Source organism: Misgurnus anguillicaudatus, chromosome 24 (genome assembly GCF_027580225.2).
Source record: "Misgurnus anguillicaudatus chromosome 24, ASM2758022v2, whole genome shotgun sequence".
NCBI classification, from domain to species: Eukaryota; Metazoa; Chordata; class Actinopteri; order Cypriniformes; family Cobitidae; genus Misgurnus; species Misgurnus anguillicaudatus.
In genome coordinates, this window is record NC_073360.2 from 38,545,873 (window position 1) to 38,568,972 (window position 23,100).

The 23,100-nt window shown below is 39.1% G+C and overlaps 1 protein-coding gene and 1 long non-coding RNA gene across 8 annotated transcripts in view; one reads left to right on the forward strand and one right to left on the reverse strand.

The window, feature by feature from the left end:
- The window catches only part of LOC129438607 (uncharacterized), a 247,281-nt gene that overhangs the window by 4,180 nt on the left and 220,001 nt on the right, over positions 1 to 23,100 (reverse strand). For all 6 annotated transcript variants that reach the window (XM_073862949.1, XM_073862948.1, XM_073862945.1 and 3 more), the window contains 2 exons: positions 20,962 to 21,135; positions 17,875 to 18,048 (listed from right to left, as the gene is read on the reverse strand). In XM_073862949.1, the coding sequence (XP_073719050.1) occupies positions 17,875 to 18,048; positions 20,962 to 21,135 (348 nt within the window). The remainder of the gene's footprint in view (positions 1 to 17,874; positions 18,049 to 20,961; positions 21,136 to 23,100) is intronic.
- Positions 12,738 to 16,583, forward strand: LOC141361507 (uncharacterized). 2 transcript variants are annotated; one of them, XR_012367615.1, is made up of 5 exons: positions 13,575 to 13,945; positions 14,096 to 14,146; positions 14,507 to 14,574; positions 14,701 to 15,458; positions 15,522 to 16,583. It is a non-coding gene; the product is annotated as an uncharacterized lncRNA (long non-coding RNA). The 2 variants fall into 2 exon arrangements; XR_012367616.1 differs by lacking the exons at positions 13,575 to 13,945; positions 15,522 to 16,583 and adding an exon at positions 12,738 to 12,758 and having other exon boundaries at positions 14,096 to 14,574; positions 14,701 to 15,368.

Below are 23,100 nucleotides of genomic sequence, written 5' to 3' on the forward strand. Positions count from 1 at the left end.
AAGACGTTCGTCTAGCATTAGAAGCTCATTTTAAAATTGCTGTGGCTCATTTAAGAAAATGACAGCTCCGAATAGATGCCGCTTTAGTTTGAGGTACTGCTAACAATAATAAAGAAAGAGGATGATCATTGTCAACTTATCTGTTACCAATGAAATATAGATGAAATGTTATTTCCAAATCTAAGCTCATCTTATGAGGAATGTTGCCTAATAGACTGCAACACAATAAATCCAATGGATAAAACAGACAGTCAGGCACCTTTAGAATGCGTAAAAGACGCACCAGCCAAGGCAGGTCTAACTCACTGTGTGTTCTAGAACAAATGCAGCAAAGATATTTAATCCTAATGTATGAGGCATATAGGCATACGATGAGTTTTATTCATTTATGATGAGGTGCATGGTTCTAGTTAACAATGCGGTTATTATATTCTCTGCTATATTTGCTTTTTATTTATTAAATACATGCAATTGGTTGATGAAACATTTATTAAAATTAAGATACAATTGATACAAAATGAAATTCACTTGAAAGAAATGCTTTCTACAAAGCAAAACTTAATTAAGTGGTAAAAATCATGTCTCAGGATTTACAAAAACAAAACTTAATCGGCACTTGTTAGCCTAAAAGACGTAAATGTTAATAATTTGGAAAACAATCAGGAGAGACTTTCATTGTAATTATTTTATTGCAGTATTTTATTTAATATTCGAATGAACGTATTTACCAAAAAATTGCCTGTAGCATTTACTTTTCGCAAACCTTGTGAGCTTCGAAACCAAATGCAGTGACCTTGCCCCAAATGTCTTTTATTGTTTTATTAAGTACAAACAGGCGAGTTATGAAAAAACTGAGTGTGAGGGATTTGTTCACTTCACACAAAAAGATCTTGGAAAGAGATGACTAACTGTAGTAGTGTTTAGTCCACTGTCTATAATAGCCTAATTTAGAGATCACTTTTTTTACCGACAACTTTGACCAGTTAACGTTAATACGGTCAACCATCGGCCAAACGGTCATTGCTTAACATCCCTACTGCATATGTCATCAAGTCTGGTTTATTTCAGTTAACTAAGCATTACATTCGCAAGTCATAAGCATTACAATAATTTACGATTTACCAGTGCCGGCCCTGGCCAATTTGCTATAGGCAAGATTTCACCTGGTGCCCCTGGAATCACAGAAAATTGTTTTCCGATCATTTTGTTCATAAACTTACACGGAAACAAACTGCACAGCTTTGTCTTGTTTTCTTTATTTTTAATTTCTTTTTGGACACGCACGCACGCACGCACACACAGTATTATAGATACAACATAAATATGTTTATATTATATTATGTTATAGCAGAACAAAACTATATTACAGAAACCTAGCTTTCCTTGCCTTTCTCACAGCATATGTAACATCCCAAAAATTATAAATAAGAGCGTTGCACAAAAAATAAATACTTATACATGAACTTGAATGCACTATGCAAAATGTTTTACAGCCTTATTCGCCTTGCCTTTCTAGCAGCAAAGTCATCTATGATATCATCATAAGACAGCTGTTGTGAGACCACATGATTTATGCTAATTAATGAAAGTCCACTGAGACGTTCTTGAGCCATTGTAGATCTCAGGTAGTTTTTAATCAGCAGCAGCGATTCTCACAGGTAGAGTGGCAGAGATTCTGAGAGCAACCCACATGTTGGGGTAAATTTCCATGAGCTTCTTCCTGTGCAGGAAAGTCAGGAGCTCAATATTTGTCATATTTTTGATGGCAGATGTGGAAAGTTTTGCATTTCTAATACAAGTTCTCTGCTATCAATGTCTAGCTGTCCATCATGGCTTAAAGCTGTGCTCAGGGTTTGACAGTGCTCTAACAACTCTTCTTTGGACATGTTGGGAAAGTTGAGGAGAACCCCAAATTTGTCATTCACCTCCCCCAGGGTCTGTAATCTCATATTTAGTGAAGAGAGGGCTGTATCCACGACTACATTAAAAAAATTTGTTTCCAATTTTTTAAGTGCATCACCAATAGGCTCATCTGGACCCTCGTAACCAAAGTGCCTTTTTGTGGTTCTCAACCGCTTTTGTTTGATTACAGCTTCCACGTTCATCTCATCACACATTTCCTTTGCTGTTGCCTGTGCACTAGAAAATCCAGTATTTCTGTAGCCGGCAAGAGTCTCTGTTTTTTTCAGCATGTCAACTGCCACATCTAGCTGCATGGATGGTGATTGCATCTGTTTACTCACATGCTGGATCTTGTTGAGAATATCATACCAAATGACTGTGCAAATAGAGAAGCGGAAGGATTCAATCTCCTCAGCCAAAGACTGGGCTTCAACTTTCACAACAAGGTCTTGATTAGTTTCCCTTACCCCCAGAAGAGCCTCTCTGACTTGCCCAGCCTGGTACCTTACTGCCTGCATGCTGTCTATCCTGCTTTCCCACCTGGTCTCTGACCATGATTTCAGGGTGGTTTTGACGTGTTTCATGAGGATATACCATCTATGGGTGGAAGCTGAGAAGAGTTTGAACAATTTTGCTACATATCCAAAGTAGCCAATGGCATCTGGTGAGCTCTAAGCAGCATCAGCTACCACCAAATTTAAGGAGTGGGCACCACATGGAACAAAAAAGGCCCTTGAGTTCAGTTGAAGCAGCCTAGCCTGAACAACTTTATTCTTTCCCTTCATGTTGGCACCATTATCGTAGGATTGTCCTCTGCAGTCCTCAAAGGAGATGTTCAGCTCCTCTAGTCTTTTGAGGATGAGAGCAGACAAACTTTTCCCGGTTGACTCCTCTGCCACAAGAAAGCCCATGAAATGTTCTTTAATTTGTGGAAATTCTGCTTCAAGTGAAACAATCCTGACAACCACAGAGAGCTGTTCTTTATGACTCAGATCAGGGGTGCAATCTAAAATGGAGAAATAGATTGAGGCTTAATGCAACATAGATAAACTGATCATACATCAAGATGTCATTACCTACCTCTGTCTTTTACACGTTTTTCTTCCTCTTCTCTTCTTTTTTCTTCCCTGGGCATCAGATGGCTTCGGTCTTTTTGACATAATTATATTTTATCACCAGTGTCTGTCAGTGAATTCGGCCATCCGTCACTCATGGAGCAGGTGTAACCAGATACCAGGGGGGTGCCAGCCGCCTGTTGATGTCTCTTGATTCGTCTCTTGGATCGTTGGTCTTGGTTGATTTGATGGATTCGAGAAATCGCAGTGGCACAGGTGCCCTGCCAAGCTGTTCTATCGAGTGCCAAAGATTCGAGCTGCGTGAGGGATATGTTCGCTCGCTTTAGGAGATCTCTAGTATAGTCCTTAAAGCGCCACTTTTGCCCTCCAGCAGAGCACTTCGCACCCATTAGTTGACTATAGAGAACTTGGCGAGGCAGGTGGTGTTCAGGCATGCATATGGTGTGCCGTATCCAACGCAGATGTTTTTTGGCCACAGCTGCTTCCATACAGATTGAGTCAGTATTGCTGAGGATGACTGTATGGGGGATTCGATCTTGCCATGACAAAGGATGAAACGCCTCTAGGTTAATGATGTGCCGGCGATATGGGGTCCATGACTCTGCTCCATAAAGCAGAGTGGAGAGACATAATGCGTTGTAGACAGCAACCTTGGTACTAACCTTTAGGTTACGGTTTTCAAAAACCCTGCTGCGTAGGCGTCCAAAAGAGGATGAGGCTTTATTTATCCGAGTGTGTATTTCTATGTCTAGGGAGCTACATGATGACAAAATGGAACCGAGGTAGGTAAAGTGATCCACTGATTTAAGTGAAACACCATTTATGTTGAAACTGGGGGGTGTAGGGACAGGGGTGGTGAGGTAGAACATGACCTCGGTTTTTTGGGTGTTAACCTGTAGGCCAAAAGATTGGTACGGACTGGATATTGTGTTAAGGGCATGCTGCATAGACTCCGGGCTGTGGGCTAAGACTGCACAATCATCAGCATACTGAAGCTCACAGATCTGGCGGATTGTTGTCTTTGTGTGGGCTTGTAGCCAACGGATGTTGAAAAGGCTACCTTCAAGTCGATATTCCACATGAACACCATCTTCATTACTCATGGCACAGTGGAAGAGGCACGTGATGGCGGAGAGAAGGATGTTAAAGAGCATCGGAGCCAAGACACAGCCTTGCTTCACCCCAACATTAACCCCGAAAGACTCTGACTGAAGTTCTCCCATGAGTACTCTGGCTTGCATCCCGTTGTGCAACTGTTGTAGGATGCTGAGAAACTTGAGTGGTACCCCAATTTTGGAGAGGTGTTTCCAGAGTAACTTACGATTGATGGTGTCAAAGGCTTTGCTGAGGTCGATGAAGGCTACGTAAAGGTCTTTGTGATGTTCTCGGCTCTTCTCCAGCAGCTGCCTCAAGACAAAAACCATGTCTATCATGGACCTGGCCTTCCGGAAGCCACACTGCGATTCCGGAAGCACAGCCTCCGAGATGTACTTAACCAGTCTGCTGAGCATAATCTTGGCCAGTACTTTCCCTGCGATGGAGAGGAGAGAAATCCCACGGCTGTTGCCACAGACTGCTATGTCTCCTTTCTGCTTGTAAATGACAACAATATTAGCATCCTTCCAGTCCTGTGGGAGTGTCCCATGTTCCCAGATGTTTTGAACTAGGAGATGCAGTCGACACAGGAGGATATATCCTCCAGGTTTAAAAACCTCTGCAGGGATTCCATCAGGTCCAGCGCTTTTGTTGTTCTTTAGCCCTGAAATAGCTTGCTGTAGTTCTGAGTAGTGGTGAAGTGTCCAGGTGCATGATTGGTGGCAAGTCTGGCAGATTATCCAGTATATGTAGGTCAAGAGGGTTGGTATGATTGAAGAGGCTCTCAAAGTGAGTTACCCATCGAGCAAGAATCTTGCGGCGGTCCTTGAAAAGTGTAAACCCACCAGCTGATCGAATTGGGGCCATCGTCCGCTTCCTGGGGTCATACAATGTTTTTATGGCATCGTAAAAGCCTTGTTGTTGCAGTCAGCCAGCTTCTGGATTTCTTGTGCCTTTTGCACCCTACCGCTGTTCTTCATAGTCTGGAGTGCTCGCTGGGTTTCTGCCCTTGCAGCAGTGAAGTTGGATATGTGGGTGGGGGATCCAGGGCAGGACAGGAGAGCTTTATGAGCTTCATGCTTGGTTTGTAGAAGTGACTTTAGTTCCAATGAGTTACAGTCAAACCAGTCCTGGTGATGTTTCCTTGATTGGCCAAGCGCCTCCGAGGCAGCGTTGTAAATAGCCTGGCGTAACACCGGCCAGTCAGCTGATTCCTCCGGGATCATGTTAAGGTTTTCAGCAAGGAGTCGCTGGAGGTTGTCTTTGGTGGTAAGGCTGTTCAGGGCTGTGCAGTTTAGTTTCTTGTTGGGAGCTTTTCTCAGACCACGAGGTTGAATACTTATAAGTAGTTTGGATCTGACCATGGAGTGGTCAGTCCAGCACTCAACTCCACGCATGACACTTGTGATAAGGACATCTCATCTGTACTTTTGAAGGACAATCACGTAGTCAAGGAGATGCCAATGTTTTAAGAGGGGATGCTGCCAGGTGGTCTTGAGCCTGTTCTTCATCTGGAAAATGGTGTTAGTAATGACCAGCTGGTGCTCTGCACAGAGGGAGAGGAGTCTAAGCCCATTGCGGTTCATTTTCCCCACACCATGCTGGCCGATGACTTTATTCCATGCCAAATGCTCCGTGCCCACTCTAGCATTGAAATCTCCCATGAATATGAGTCTATCCGTAGCCGGGATTTTCTGTAGGATGGCATCAAGAGCGCTGTAGAAATCCTCATTGATGTTGTACTCGGCATCAAAAGTAGGAGCGTATGCACTGATAAGAGTTGCGAAACGTTCTTTTGCCAGGGGAATGCGCCATATCATCAATCTTTCATTGATGCCGATAGGGGTTTCTGGAATGCGTTGCAGCAGTTTAGACTTCACAGCAAAACCAACTCCACGATTACGATGAGTGCATTCAGGGACCCCCTTCCAAAAGAAGGTGTACCCAGCACCAACCTCTGTCAAGGAGTCCTCCCCATGTAGTCTCGTCTCGCTGAGAGCTGCAATGTCGATGTTATATCTTGCGAGCTCCAGGGCCACCAGTGGTGTCCGGCGGTGGGGTCTGTCAGGAGTTTCTGTCAGGTCCAGCAGTGTATGAACGTTCCAAGAAGCAATACTTCATTTCTTTTTTACTTTGATTTTTCGACCGCAAGAGGGGATGCTCCGACTGTTGCGGTTTACCGTCCGGAGTGTGGGAGCAGACAATTTTTGGACCACCTTTTCCAGGTCCTTCCCCATCACGGGTGAACAGTGTGGAGCTGCTCAGTCGCAGTGGAAGCTGCCGAAAAGACGTGCTGCTCCATCCCGCAGTCCTAGCGACCTTCACTCCATTGCCGCCTGTGTGCATGGTTTGGGTAGACACTCCCAGCCATATCATTGGCCTGTGCTCACCACCATTCCACTTCGCCACAGGACTTTAATGAGGGGGGAGAGGGGGAAGAGCAAGAAGCTTGCGCATAGGTAAGGATTAAGGTGAGTGTGAGGCTGCGCAGACCTCACTCCCACCATCTTCACTCCTACCAGATGAACCTTCAGTGGCATGAGGGATCCCATGACGACCTAGGGTTTACTCCCCTAGCCACTGTACTCTCCCGAGTTAACCCACGTGGCCGTGGGTTTGCCTTCATCCGCCTTCCCAGCCGTTATGGTGGTTCTTGCAACACACAACTTCCGCCTGTGCCGCCGTTGAGGTCCTACTATTTACCCATAGCTGGGGCTATTTGCCCATAGCTGGGACAGTGGTTGACGGGCAGCAGGGCATTTCTATTATCCGATAGGCCTGCATACCACGTCTCTGGGGCCCACTGCTGCTCCGAGATCCCGTTCAACTTAGCCTGGAACCGTGAGGCACCAGTTACTATGTGTGCCGCAAGGAGGCGTGAACAAGATCATGGCAGTGGAGAGGCTATGTACCGGCTGAGGAGACTTACCCACTCGGATCCACTTTTCGCCCCTGATAAAAAAACAAGGGGCTATCCGATGGCAGCAGCTGAAAGCAGAAAGTAGCAAACAGAACTACAAGACCTACCAGCACAACTACTTCAACACTGCTGCACTGACGCGTCACACGCCCTGTGTATAAACATACACACACACACACACACACACACACACACATACACATACACACACACACACACACACACACACACACACACACACAACAGTACCCAAGCCATTTAAATGTTTTATTTTTCTAAAAAATAAATGTACCGTGATGAAAACGCTATAAGAAACATCACACTAAAGGAAAACATAGAGAAACAGACTTTGACAGAACATTAGATCCATAAAAATCACAGTGAAATGCTAAAACACTTCACAGCGCTACTGCTGAGCTGTGATTTTCAATGTCATCTCTGTTTGCAAACATGCAAAAGGTCTATAAGCTGTGATTGTTGCTAACTGTAGAGTTCTCAACGGGTTGGGTCCCACGGATTCAGGCCCAGTTCGGGTCAAAAATATAAGCAAATGAGTCAGGTCGGACCTAGGGCTTAATCTTTTCCCCTCAGTGAAATAAATGTATTAATCATTGCTGCTGTTCACCATAAACAAAAACTGGCTGCTGCAAGCAACGTGCATCACCGAGAGGGGTGGGGGCAGTGAATTCACTTTCGCTACTACAGGAGAGGTAGCCGCAGAAAAATCAATGTTGATGTGTCGAGTTATATCGGGTCCGGGCGTTAAAAGCGACGGACCGGGTCGGGCTGTAATATTCAGGCCCGTTGAGAACTCTAGCTAACTGGCACCAAGGCTGTGAAAATACACTACTGTGTAAACTGGCAGTGGGCAAGATCACATACACCAAAACAAAAGCAGGAATTCTGACATAGAACAGATTTTAAAGTAATATAACCAACTATAGCATTGTTTTAAAGGTGACCAAGAATGGATTGAAATTATGTTACATTGTTCTTTGATATCTAAATATAAGGTATGTGGCTTTTTTAGGTGAAAAAATTATCCAGAGATGGTTTTACATGTCCATTTACAACCCTAACATTTGTCCTCAAAATGAAAAGGTCTGTTATCACCTTATTTGGTAGGGTCATGACTCATGAATAATAATAATGAGCTGCGCTCTGGTTGGCTGTTTCCCAAGGGGATCACGACATGTCACCATCTTAATCACAAGATGTTTACATGACTGGACCTAACCTCTCGACTCCTGTTTACATGCAGTTTTTATTTTCTCATTATTCACACATAGTCCAATACAGAGCACAAATGAGGACCTCGTAGATACGGCACAAAAAGAAAACTAAAAAAATCTGCTTTATGGCATACGTCACTTCCTCCACTTCCTCAAATTTGGACGTGAGAGCGCAACTATTTATTTTCCTGATGTTTTTGTCATGGCCGAACAGCAACTAAGAAAAAGAAACCCAAGGTTTTATCGGAGGAGACCAGAAAGAGAAAAGTGGAGAGTTACAGAGTAAAAAGAAGGACGAGGATCAATATTGGGCCAGCGTTTGACTCGCGTGAACTAAAGGAGGAGGGGTTCCTGACCGATGCTGATTTGGCCGTCATGCCTTTGGACTAGTAAGTAATGTTATATTGCTTGCATATATAACTTAAGTCTTGTCTGGCTCCCGAACAGTTTTTTTTACGTGAATACTGCTGGAGGCTACTTGTAGAGTGTAGAGAGACACTTATATTGCTTAACACTGTGGCGCCGAGGTAGCGTCATGGACCTACGACACTGGTGATCCGGGTTAGATTCCCCTTTAAGGCATTTTTTTTATATAAACTTTAATCAAGCGACCACCGGTATAACTGGCTTGAAAACGTGAGCTACGCGATCTTTTGGCATTTTAAATAAAATAAAACCCATGAAATTATATTCATGACATGCTGGAAGGCACACTTTATGACCTAAAGAGTTATTTTCTTTTCCTTTGCGACAGTGCTGCGGGGCTTGTGGCCTCTAGGGGAGGTAGACGTGAAAAATACATGTCTAGCACCCCCTAGTGGCCAAAAACTTCAGCTGTGTGCCTTTAAGGATTTGATACGCTGCTGTCGCGTTATTTGAGCTGTTTCTGGATGAAGGCAGACTGCTGTCAGCGAGTCGTGTTGATGGAGTTCAGGGAAAACTTCCTAATGTTAAGTTTAAGGTGAATGACACAAACACGCGCACTTCAGTTAGTATTTAGTAGAATTATATGAAACCAAAGGTATTAATGAATATAAACATCCGTTTAAATAGGTCGTCATACAATCTATGCCATTTAGTTTGGTAGTTAACGATAGCTAAGGTTTAACTTTACCACAGATGCATTTTGCGTTAGATCTCGACAACACAGTAAATTATCGCCAATGTTGTTTGCTTATTGTTGATTGTACAGTCACTGGAACAGGATAGCATAAACATGTGACGACTGTCTTATTGGTTAATAAATGTAATTGCGGCTTAATGGTATAAAAGGGGGTAGGTGTTAATAAGCTTAAGCTTCTACCAACCCCTTTTGAGCATCATTTCTATTTTTTCTTTATTTCTCTCTTTTTTGTCTTTCTTTTTTTTACTTGTATTGTAATGAAATTTGTTATTATGTTGATTTTATGTATTAGATGCTCAAATAAAACTAAATGATGATGATGACTAAGCAATTATAAATTTAAACCGAAATCAACAGTAATAAAATCACTACTTATGGTTTGTGGTAAGGGTTGTAATGGCCATGTTGCCCACTTTTTCAGAATCAAGCGCTGAGCAAAGCCTGCTTTATTTTGTCACAGGTTTGAAAAACGGTCTGCGGTGAAATGGCCAGAGTAAACTAACAACTTTAGATTGCTCTGGTATCTGGTTGTGACTGGAACATAACATTTATATCCATGACCTGCCATTTTCCCCCTTGGTTGTTTCTTCTCAATACCTGCAAAACTTCCAATGATTCTGCTGTTTACGTTCAGCTGGCCTAGAATATTGGCGGGTATATAGAAATGTTGGGGCGAACATCTCGACGGTTACGTCACCGTCGGTGTTATGTTGAGATTGGCCTGTTTTTCGGTGGACTTTTAAATACACGAGATTTACATAAGAATGATGAAACATTACTGTTTAAGGCTCGCGATATGTCATTACCATAAACAGAGCTCTAATACTTCAGCTATGACAAGGTAAATACGGTTTTACATTCTTGGTCACCTTTAAGAAGAAACAGGTATGTGAACTTTGCATGCTTCCTAAATTAGTACAGTCAAAAACATACGTACACCATCTTTTAATATTTGTTAATGTTAATACAAATACATTGTTCATTGTGTGTTTAAGTTAGTTTGCAGGCATCAACTAATGTTTGAAATGTAATGGACAGTAACTTTTAAATGGATTTAGGCTCTGTGTGAACTTTAAACAAATCATCATTTGAATCAGATGAATCTGCTATGTGTACATATGCAGACCTGCCAACCTTGGAATTTTTTTTGAGTACAGTAGCATCGGCCGAAAGGACAGAACACGGGTTTTTAACATATAATTTAACACATGCACGCGCACATGCACGCTCACACACCTCTTGGTAACTTTCAACGTAACATGCTGCACATTGCACTCACTTTTTCCCCATCCTGCCATAATCTGCTTTAAAAATAATTATAAATGTGTATAAAATCATGTTTAAGTCAATTTGCCATACATGGTGATTAATAACATTATTAATGTTAAATACTGTATTCTCCTAAGTTTAGCATGTCTGCACAAATTTGTTAAAAGTGATATTACTGTTAAATAGTGGGAGATGGTTAACCCACAAATGACATTCTGTTATCATTTACTGACCCTCATATTGTGTCTAACCTTCATGATTTCTTTCTTGAGTGAAACACACACAAAAAAAATTGAGAATTTTTTTTTGTTTTTCCCTGACTAGCAAAAAATACAATGGAGTGGGGACCAGTCACTGTGGTTATCAACACTCTTTAAAATAACTTGTGTATCACACAATAAAGAAACTCATAAATGTTTGGATGGTCTGTTCTGTTATGTAAACTATGACTGAATTACATGTTTTAAGTTAACTGCTGCTGGCAACGGCATGCAACATGTCAGCCAAGTATGGGCCAGGTGTGGCAATGATGGCACTGGATCCATTATGGCAGATAACATTTGGGCCAGTTGTGGGTGGGAGGTATGTGGCCCAGATCAGTGTAGTGATTGTGGCCCAGATCAGTCTAGTGATTGTAAGCCACATTTGAAATACTGTGTTTTATAATAAAAAATTATACGAATTGAAGGATTTTTTTAATCTTAATGTTAATTTAACCTTCATTAAATAAAATGTTAGTTTTGTATTAAAAGAAGTTAATATTGGAAAAAATAATGTTTGTCTACATTTTAATCACATAACCATGCCTTCAGATCATGGGTCAAGATTATTTTGTTCAAATGACCCTGAACGTCCAGATTTTTTTCTGAATTTAAAAGTTTTGATAAAGTTGCTTTGAGAAGCACAATGGATCGATTCAATTTAAACTTTGTTCGATTTCATTGTAGCAGAAGTTTATTCCTGCTGAAGATTTCTGACTACAATGACTAAGTAAACCTATCATTGTGTACAATCAGATGTTAGATACTGTAGAAATACACGATATGTTTCACTGTGCTTTTGCCTGCCGAAGGGTTAAAAAAGATCAAATCTTTGTGCCAGTTAACCTTCGCGTTACGTTTAGGATGCACAGTTTATTTATGCAGTGCAACAGGAACCTACACGCGGATGACATCAAAGTACTGCGAGAGCGAATGGAATGATCATGGGCAGGATTTTGATTTCAAATCGCTCTCGCGGTATTTTAACGTCATCCGTTTGTCAGTTCCTGCAACGCAGCACTTCTTCGAACACCTTGTCAGAAATTATTGAGATGGCCAATCAAATTAAAAAATGCAAATGCCACTGGCCAATCACAAAACAGCAGACGAGCTTTCCTGTTAACGCAAGCCGAGCGGCGGCCAATCAAATTAACCAATAGGCGGGGTTACCGTCAGGACAGGAGTAACAGTCAGTTACGCCGCGTCAATCAATCATAACGGACACAGATGTCAAAGGCAGAAGGATGAAAGATAACTAGTAAGTACCTGAACTTAAATATTTAAACTTTTTCAATCATAAAAATGTTTTTGTTTATGGGGCGGTTTCCCGGACAGGGATTAGACTAGTCCTAGACTTAAACACTTTTAAGAGCTCTCCAAACTGAAAACAACTTCTTGCACTGACATATATCTTAAAATACATCAATGCCCTTTGTTTTACCTCAAAATGCACACAGGTAATGTTTTTAGTAAGGCATGTTTGTTAAAACTAGTTATTTTCCTAATTAAACTAATGCCGGGAAACAGCCCCTAAATGTCTAACAAACGTATAAAGGGATGCAAACGTTTACGTGATTCATGTGTAATGTAATGCATTATATTGTCCGTGTGACATAAATTGATATTAAATTAGCTGTTTTCTATCAGGTTAAGAATTACTGTGATCATATTATAATGAAGTAATCGAGCTTGGTTATCTGGTCTTCCTGATGTTAGAAGAACATTTATTTAAAAATATATATATTTAAAATGTATTTCTGTAATGTTTAATTTTATTTTTTTGTGAAAGTGTATCAGGTCTGTGTTCATCAAGACTTGAAGACTCTGAAGAGTGGGACAAAAGAAGGATGATGGGCTGTATATTCCAATAGACACATTAAGGTAAATTAAATATTGAGGCTCATGTTTGCATCTTTGTGTTTATATATCAAAAGATTGCTCTATATGGCCAAAGAGTATAGAAGCCCAAGATGCGAAACTCTGTTGTGTTATGGGTAACAGTCTGCAGATGGCGCTGCGGAGCCACGGCCGCCATTATGGACTGTAAGCTGCTGAAAACGTTAGCGCGCCTCACAACTGTGAAGATGAGCAAGTGGTTAAAACGCAAGCAGTGTTCTGCAATAAATTGCAAAAATTATCAGTCCACCAGAAACTTGTTAATATTTTTGTGATATTCTATGTAAAAGATTAACTCTTAAGAAATGTTCATTTATAATTTCATTTATTTATTTTTCCAAATCATATATATGGTGATGTTCACTCATTTCAAAATCAACATTTGAATAAATATCTTATTACTGTGTGTCTGCCTATATATTATTTCATGAATTTCTGTTATTCATATAACAAGGAAAATGCATAATATAACATAAATATTGATAGATTAAAGGTTTGCAGTAATTTTATATTTGTATCTTTGCAAAGCGTAAATGGTAGGCTAATGAAGCCGATTCGGTGGGGGACATACCCTTACGAAAAATAATCTTATAGTATTTTTGGACAAAATAGTATAGTAATCTTATAGGAATACTATAGTAATTTGGGACATACTATAGAAGTACGATAAGAGTACTATAGAAACACTATAGCAGCTCCAAAACATTATAGAGGTATTAGAACATCACAGAAGTATGTTATGTTCTGTAATACCTCTATAGGGCCTAATATCCTAGAGCCGCTGTAGTATTTCTATAGTAGTCTTTTCGTACTTCTATAGTAATATTTTGTCTCAAAATACTATTTTCCTAAGGACAATTAGGCCATGCATAACCACGTTGTTTTCGTATTTAGATATGACGACCAGAAAAAAAAATAAGTTATGCCAAGTTTTTGTTATGTTAAGTTGGTTCAGTGCCATTGACTCTCATTATTTTTCGGCGTTTTCCTTCAGTTTTCAGTCCATAATGGCGGCCGCGCCGTCACGTCATGGGGGCAACTGTTGCTATGGAGCGTTCTATTGAGTTTCGCCTCTTGGGCTTCTATACTCTTTGATATGGCTAAATATTCACATTGTGATTTCAGTGAAAGCTGATAAATTCAGAGAGCTGGACAGTGGTTTCATTCATTAGGTGAGTAAGAACTGACAATAGCCTAACATTACTTTAGTTACCCGAATTGCATTGTTGAATACAAAGAAAAATGGTAAAAATACAAATATTTTTAATATATGGAATACTGTGAACTTATTTTCTGTTAATTATCTGCTGTGTTTGCTTCAGGTAAAGAGGTGGGACAATGATGCTGACAGGACAGGAGGAGGTGACATTCAGGTTAGTGATAGTACATCAGGGCCACCATTTAATTTAATGTTAATTTGTTTGCTTCCAAAATCAATACTTGACAAATCTTTAGAATTATATTTGCAAAGCTGAATTTCTCATAGGTGGATAAAGTATGACAGCAATTGTGAAGACCTTAGAAGTCGTGCAGTATATGGTTCTTCTCATAAATTGTTGTTTACTCACTCCTTTTTCATTTATATTGATTTGACTTAATTTTCTTGGTAAATAATAATGGGGATATTCCTAATATAATATATTTTAAGTACATGCTTAGAACATATCTCATTTGCTTTGTATCTAAATGAAAAGTACCTCTTTAAGGTCCAAGCTATGTTTCATTTTTTTTAGACATTCAACGCAGACATTTTCATCCAAAGCAACTTGAGGAAGAAAACAGAAGCAGTTCATCCTAAAAGGTTACTCTTCTAATTCTCTATCAAACTGTTTATTTAAAAGTATATCATTATGCTTTTAATTATTTATAATATGGCTTTTGCTTCATAACAATTATTGATTTGCATCTGTTTTCTTTTATATAACAGTGGGCTGCTGTAATGTTTACATCTATGGAAAGAGGAGCTAAGAAGAAAAGAGAAGCTGGAAAGCAGTACTTCTTGTTGGGGACAATCCTGAATAGGAACACTTTCTCATACACCTAGATTATTATAAGTGTTTGATTTTTTTTTCATTTTATTAATTGTATTGTTTTCATTTTTACTTTTATTTGAAATTACCTAAGTTAGATTCATGCTAATACTTTAACTGAAACTTGTATCTTTGCTGGCTGGCTGTAGAGTTGGTTCCAAATACACATGAAGTTTCTAATTAACTAACTTTTAAGTTCAGTTTGGTTTAAACTTGTATTTGGTAATTCATTTTCAATTCATGCTAATATGTTAGATACAATGAAAACTTCTGTATTTGTGTATAGCTGGTAATTTGGGGCAAACTACGTTTCACACAACAATGTAACTGTCACAAAGGTTTTTTTATTATCAGTTTGTTCTAAACTTTTGTTTGTTTACTAAAGATGAAATTGCTTTGTAATTTAAGTTGTTGGTGTTAGATTCATTCCAATAATGTATTTGAACAAACTAGTATTTTTGTTTATTGCTGGCAGTTTATACTAGAAGAGTTTTAACACATACAATGTTGTAGTGTTATATTGACTTGTGTGTTATTGATTAATAAAAAGGCAAACAATTTGAAAGTAATTTTTCGTGTGATTTATTTATTAATATAATTTGGGCAAGATTAGGCTGAGTTATGGCTCAGTTATGGAAGTTGTGGTTAAATGCTGGTTTTAATATGGTTGACTTATGGCTGAGAACTGGTACCGATGTTAGAACCTGTTCTAGCCCAGGTTTGGGCCGATTATGGGCTATTATCTGGCAGAGACATGGGCCAGTTATGGCCCATGTGTGGGCCTTGTCTGTAATTCAGAACTGGGCCACTGTAGGGCCGTCATTCTTCGTTATATGTGGGCTGAGGAAAAACTGGTTGTGTGGGCTGGAGCTGGGCCGGAACAAAATTCTATCTGGGTTATTTCAGAACGCATTTAATCCGCTTCACTCGGATGTCAGGTGGATTTCCTTCACTGAGAGTGAACTTTCCGTTTTTATTTGACTAAAACTGGATGACCTGCCCCATGGTAAAATCATTGTACTTTTTCGTAAGCGCTCAATTATAAATGATGCCCATTTACAAATCAGAAGTAAAGTTAGCGCATCTTGCGGTCAAGTGCACGTTATGAAATGGAGCCCGCACGACCGTCGACTTCATAGGATTAAGCTAATGCATTATTTCATTATTTGCACATCCACCCTGACCAGTTTACCTTAGCGGGTCAGACGTCTTGACTCTCCGTTGAAAAAGATGGTCAGAAACTGCGGGCGGAGGAAGGAGATCACCCTGGATTTTGTGATTCCATCGATAGCAGACTCTTGTTACTGATTGGCCATACGACTTGTCAATCATCCCCACTTTCTGTGGTGGATGAGCCCAGTGCTATAATTGGACATATTTTCTTTTTTCTGTTGCTTCTTTTGAGTACTTTCCGCGGCAAAGGGCGTCATCAGGTTTTTGCGTAGTTTAGAGTGACAAATCGTACCACCGTACTTTGAGGTCAAAATGAGTACCTGCTACGCAAAATGCGTACAGGTTGGCAGGTCTGCATATGAAGAGTTTCGTTGCAAAACGAGATAAATCCATTTTTTTACATTTTTGTCAAAACATGTTTATTATTATGTTATCATGTTATTTTGTTTTATGGTGCTACTTTTTTAAGTTATGAAGGTTTAAATCAAAACAACCCAACTGCAGTTCAATTCATATTAATTGGAATGCACAACAAAAAAAAACGAGATTTCTGAACAATGAAAAAAAAGGATTTATCTCGTTTTGCAACGAAACTCATATAAACATTACTTCTGTAATCTGCAATTGAATTTAGGAAAAGTATTGTAAGAGCTGAAAATATTCCGATTCTCATAGATCAGACATCTCAAACTAAACGGCTTATCTTATATTCTTCAAACATAAAGACATATGAAGCCTGTTAATACACTAAATTTAAGTCAACAACACCAGATCCGTTTTCAATATAGGTGTATATAGTAGCAATGCTGACATCGCAGGCAGGCGCGTCGAATCTGTTTTCAGCTCACGCAGTACTTTTAAACATGTGTCATGCAATATCCACTTCTCGCAAGGTTGTAGTATGTTTTTACTAAATACGACAAAAAATAGGTCAAGTCCGACCACCGGAAGCATTTGATATTTTTAACTTTCAACTCGGAGGTGTTTTTAATTCACAGCAACTGTTTAAACATTTGTGTCAGTTTCAACCGGGCGGTGTGCTTCCACTAAGCTCTGGACTCTAATGAAAGGTACCAAAATATATATATTTTATCTTGGTACTGAAACATTGTACTCTTAATCTATGGAATCGAGGGTATTTAAATAAACCACGGAAATTTGGTAGTCACGTATCTATTTATAAACTACAGTGAACATTCTGTCAGAACGTCCACTGCAGGAATCGTTCTAAAACAATGGTTACCATGGGGCTAATGCACATTCCAACTAAAGTTTGATGCCCATTCCAACTAAAACAGTAAAAGTTTATAATTTATTTTGAAAGTACTGACAAAATTCTACCTTCTGTTAAAATTTCTTGCAAATATCTGATAAAATGAGAAAGTTACAAGCAAAAACATGTGATAAGCAGCATTTCGGTCACACACATTCCATAGACATCCATATATAACTTTTCCTCTGATTTCTAATATTAAGAATATCATAACTTTCTCAATACTCAACAGATTTTTACAATCCTGGTATCTTCGTAAATGGTAGTGTCTGCTCTGTCTAGTCATGCGATACATTTTGAGTTTTGGGGGTTTTGAAAATTGTCATCATCATACTTATATATAGGTGTAGTTTCCCGGAAAGGGTTTATTCTAGTCTAAAATGCATGGTTGAGGTAGACTTAATTAAAACATTCTTGCACTGACTTATCTTAAAATATATCAGTGCCATTGTTTTGTCAAGATGCACACCAGTAATGTTTTTGTAAGGTATGTTTACAAAAACTACTTAAATACTTTAAAATAACTAAAGCCTAGTCCTGGAATAATCCAAACCCTACCTGGAACCTGACCCATAGGTAATGTCTGAACTTCTGAAAAGTCGTGTGTAAAATGATTCCTACTCACATTAATCTCTCCAGGTTACAAGTTGGATCATTCCTTATTTCAGTGAACAGCTTCACTCCTGTTTCTCCTAGTTTATTATTACGCAGATCCAGATGTGTCAGTCGTGAATGGTTTGATCTCAGAGCTGAAGTCAGAGCAACACAACCTTCAGCTGTGATATTACAATGTATCAACCTGTAAAGAACAAAGACACAAACTTTACTCTCACACATCACAACACACACACACACACACACACACACACACACATAACTTAAACGAGGGGTTGTTCTAGTTTACGTTACTGCTACATATTTCCATGCTATACATAAATGCTTTCATATCATTAATATAATATCGATAACCCGGTCTGGCCGCCTTTCGGCGCTGTGGCACCGGCAGCGGTAAATGTCAGTGAGCCCAGCTTTTATTTTGAAAAGAGCTTATTGAGGGGGCGTGGCATCACTTTGAAGCAATACTCCTGATTGGCTGACTACACGCGTGGATCGTAGTGACAAACTCTGCGGAAAGATAGTGCCAAAAAGATCTGTAGACGTGTGTAAAAGGATCCGTGAATGCCCTGTGATATGCAAACACAGATTCAACACTTGCATGCTGAACTTTGCACAGAATGTGTAAAATGTCTTTTTACAATGGTTGGAAAATACAAATTAGACTGTGTTTGTTTGCAAATTGTGAGGAGGGCATTTGTAGATTTGTTTAGTGGAAAACAGCAAAACAGTTGTGCCAAAATTCTGAAAACAAATGCAACACAATCTACAAACAAATAATGACCCTCATGCGCAGACAAATCACTTTGCATTCATTTAAATTCTGGTTGTCAAGTACAAGTCGATGATTTCTATTTGTGAATCATAAAGAGTTGGTTTGCGGATTTTAAATCTATTTGTAAATCGCATTTTATATTTGTATGTCATGAAGAGTCTGTTTGTGGATTTTTATATATTTGTAGATCTCGTTTTACATTTGCGGATCATGAGGAGTTTGTTTGCAGATTAAGAACCTATTTACAGATTTGTTTCTGGTTTACAAATTGTAGTCTCTTCATTTTCAACAATTATGGCATTATTTTGTCACAAAAGCGAAACAAGTGTGTCAGAATTCTGAAAACAAATGTGACACAATCTACAAATAGAAAATGATCTTCGTCTGCAAAGAAGTCACTTTACATTCATTCAAATTCTGGTTTTCAAGTACAAGTCACTGATTTCTTTTTGTAAATCATGCTTTATATTTGTGGATCACAAAGACGATTCGTAGATCTTGTTTTACATTTGCGGATCACGAGGACTGTGTTTGTGGATTTTTTATCTATTTGTAGATTGCGTTTTGTGTTTACAAGTTGTAATATCTATTTGTGACTTTTAGTCTGTCCATTTTCAATAATATTGGCATAATATTACCCCCATACATTTCTCTTCATTTAAATTTTTGATATCATGTAATATGGCTTTTGCAGTTCAGCCTACATAAGCAACCTCAGCAGACTGCACGCTTTGGATTGAAAAACTTTCGCATTGTTTACAAATAAGGACGCGTGATCTCGCGTAATGGCGGATTTCACTGTTGCATGCTGTACAGTGTTAAACACAGTTATTTACTTATATCCTTCATGGAAACTTTCAGTAGGCTGAACTGCTGTATCTTTTAAGTCTGTGCTGTAATATGATTCCATGTTTACATGCTTATTTACAAATGAGTACGCGTGACCTCCCATAATGGCGGATATCTGTTACATGTTGTACAGTGTTAGACACAGTTATTTACTTACGTATCCTTCATGGCGACTTTGAGTAATGCTGCACTGCGGGATCTGCTGTATTATGATCCATATTGTTTACATGCAAGACAATTCCATACATTGCGCTTTACACACGCAACACCGTTTTTATGAGCCTCTCCGTGTACGCGGCGCGAGCTCGCGCACATAAGTTAAGCAGATCTCACTTGACTCTGTCGTATATGTGACGCGCGACAGTCAGCACATGATCATTTCAAATCCGTTTACAAGACAAATGCTGTTGTTGTTTAATATAAAGTTTACATTGCGTTGTAAAAATAATACAATTATCTTCATACATGCTAATTTCATAATGCGAACGTATTAACGCAAGGTTTTTATTCTGCTATAATATTTAACACTATAACAATAATATGCCATTTTATATACAAACTGTAATTCTATCTTGACATGCACATTAGGTTCATGTTCATTTACAGTTTGAATACGGATATTTCACGTCATTGAATAAGAAGTGACAGCCCTAGTGGAGAGCAGGGGCAAAAGTTCAATTTTTCAGAAAAACTTGGCACTATGGTTTTAAAAGGATGCAGTAATTTTTGGATTCACTTCGGAAAGACGAAAATACATTTAGTCAGGTGCAAAATGTACAGCGTCATCACAAGTTCCCTCATATCATCTCATATTTAAACATCAAATGAGATACCAGAGAGACATACAAGCATTAACGTTACATCTTGACTGAGAACAGGTGAGAGGATGACACGACACAGCTAATCGGTAACATGATAGCAAAAGACTTAAAGCTGATTTAATGTTATTACTAATGTTATGAAGCTTGTGCTTTGACTGGACGTGTTTTAAAGCGCGCTGTTATTGTGCACAACAGGAGTTAAACTTTCTGTTCAGTACATAACTTAGTTTACTGATTTTGTGCAGATAGATGCATGTTGTATAATACATTTATGTTGAATCAAGGCTTAATATTATGTAGAGTGCGTCATATAGAAATCGCTTCAGTTTGTGTTTATTAACCCTTTCACGTCATCATGCAGCTATTTCTGTTAGAGATTTCTGTTAAAAACATTTAATTGAATATGTGTATGCCCCGCCCCCTTTGATTGCACCACCCCAAGTAAATTGAGTACTCATTTTTCAGACCTATGAATTAATCGAAATGAAAAAATGACACATACACATCCCTATCCCCTACTGAGATTGAATAATATTCATATAAAATCTTTGTGAATGTAGATTATGAATCCAAACACTTTGATTTAGACTGACTACTGCTTGACAAAGTCTCTAAACCACATCATGTGTGACTATCAGAGAGATGATCTTACTCCAGGAACTCCAGTTTACATTGAGGATTCTTCAGTACATCACAGATCAGCTTCACTCCTGAATCTCCAATTTTATTCCACCACAGAGTGATTTTTTTCAGGTGTGATGGGTTTGATCTCAGAGCTGAAGTCAGATCAGCACAACCTTTATCTGTGATATTACACTCCCTCAACCTGTAGAGAACAATGACACACACTCTCAGTTTCTCATACACATCAGATCAACAATGATGTCATTATTAAAGATCATTACAAATCTGAAACACAATTCACTGTTAACAAATCATTTCATGTCACAGAGAACAAGAGACCGAGTTTATACAATAAAAAAAGTTGACATTTGGTTTTGTATAATGTTAAAAATAATTCAGCATCATCTTCATTTGTCAAAGACCTGACTGTGTTGAGTCTTAAAGGTGCCAAAGAATGCATTGAAATAAGATGTTAAATTGTTCTCTGATATCTACATGGAAGGTATCAGGGGTGTGATTGGCAAAGGACAAAAAAGCAGGAAAACATACGGCACACCTACCATGACGCGGCGACATACATACCTACCTACCTACCTACACGCACGCACATGCACCCACGCACGTGCACACACACACACACACACACACACACACACACACACACACACACACACACACACACACACACACACACACACACACACACACACACAAAATAAAATATAGTTGAAATACAATTTGGGCTCAAAATTGATCGATCTGAGTGGACAATCGTCAATCTGCGTGGGCAAGTGCCACCCTGACCGTTATGTAGCCTCGCCACTGCATCAAACTGAACAAAATCAGTCACTTTGTGCATTTAAAGGTGAACACATCAATGTGGTGCATTTTGAGAATAAAAATAAGTGACTAGATTTATGAGGAATTCTATGTTCTTGTAAAAACATTTGTGCACTTTTAGTAAAATCTTTGGTTACATATGGTAATAATAATAAGGCACACAAGCCACATACACAACTTGATAAATAAGATTCACCATTGGTCAAAACATGTTTAATGTTTATAGAATAATTAGTGGGGGCATTTAATACAGATTAATTATTGATTGCAACATTTGAACGCTGAAATTGAAGTGGATACTGTAATATTAAAGTTACTTAATTCAAATGATGTTGTGACTTTCTGGAAAGGCAGTCAAGTGCATTTGTCTTTTGCATAGTTCTTTTGGCAGAGCATCCAACAGTCAAGAGCTACGTGTTTCACAAACCAGATCCACGAATGTGTGTGTTTGTCATTATATTATTCCCTAATCGCAAGCGTTACTGCCAGATTCACAAACTATTAAGAGGAGCAAATGTATGCGCGTGTTCGTCAGGATGACATTGGATCTAATTTGCGTGGATGCATGCGTTAACGTAAGTGATTACAGAATAATATAATGCAAGCAAATGTTTTTGATGCAAGCACAACTTTATATTGATATTGCGAGACAGCATTTCACCTCAACGAGATATCTGATATATACATTACTGGCATAGTAGGGGTGTAACGATTAACCGTGCAAATTCGCGTTTTCTCAATAAATGAATTTGAGTGAATTATGGTGAAATCCAGGCACATCCGAACGCCAGGGGACACTCCCGTGCAGAAACTCCCTTTGTGCCAGAGAAGAAGTAGCATTACGAATGCTATTCCAGGAAATGTCTACAGGAATATTTATATCACTGTTCTTCAAATTCTTTCAGGTATTTTCATGATAATAAAGAATATTTTAAATGATTTTGTTTAACGAGTGTTGCTTTTTTAAATGCATGTTATCAACGACTCTGACTATTCCTTATATCCATGCCCAGCGCAACTGATTTAAGTCCTTTATCAATTAGGTCGTCTTCCCTAGGCCTCATAAACTTACTTTTCATTCTGCTGACAACGTTTACTTGTGACTTCTCCGCAGCTGGGTGGCATCTGCAGCTGGATCTCAACCACACCTCAAAGACCCCACCTTCTACTTCTGACTGGCTAATTTGTTTGGTTGAGAGTGAAAGATGTGTTCCTTTTATACTATTTGTAGGCGAACGCATGATTTTTTTTTTAATTCACAGCCAACACCACAAGTTGGAGATCCGACTGCAGGCTCTTTGGTGAGCTCTGCTTTGAATGAAGTTCT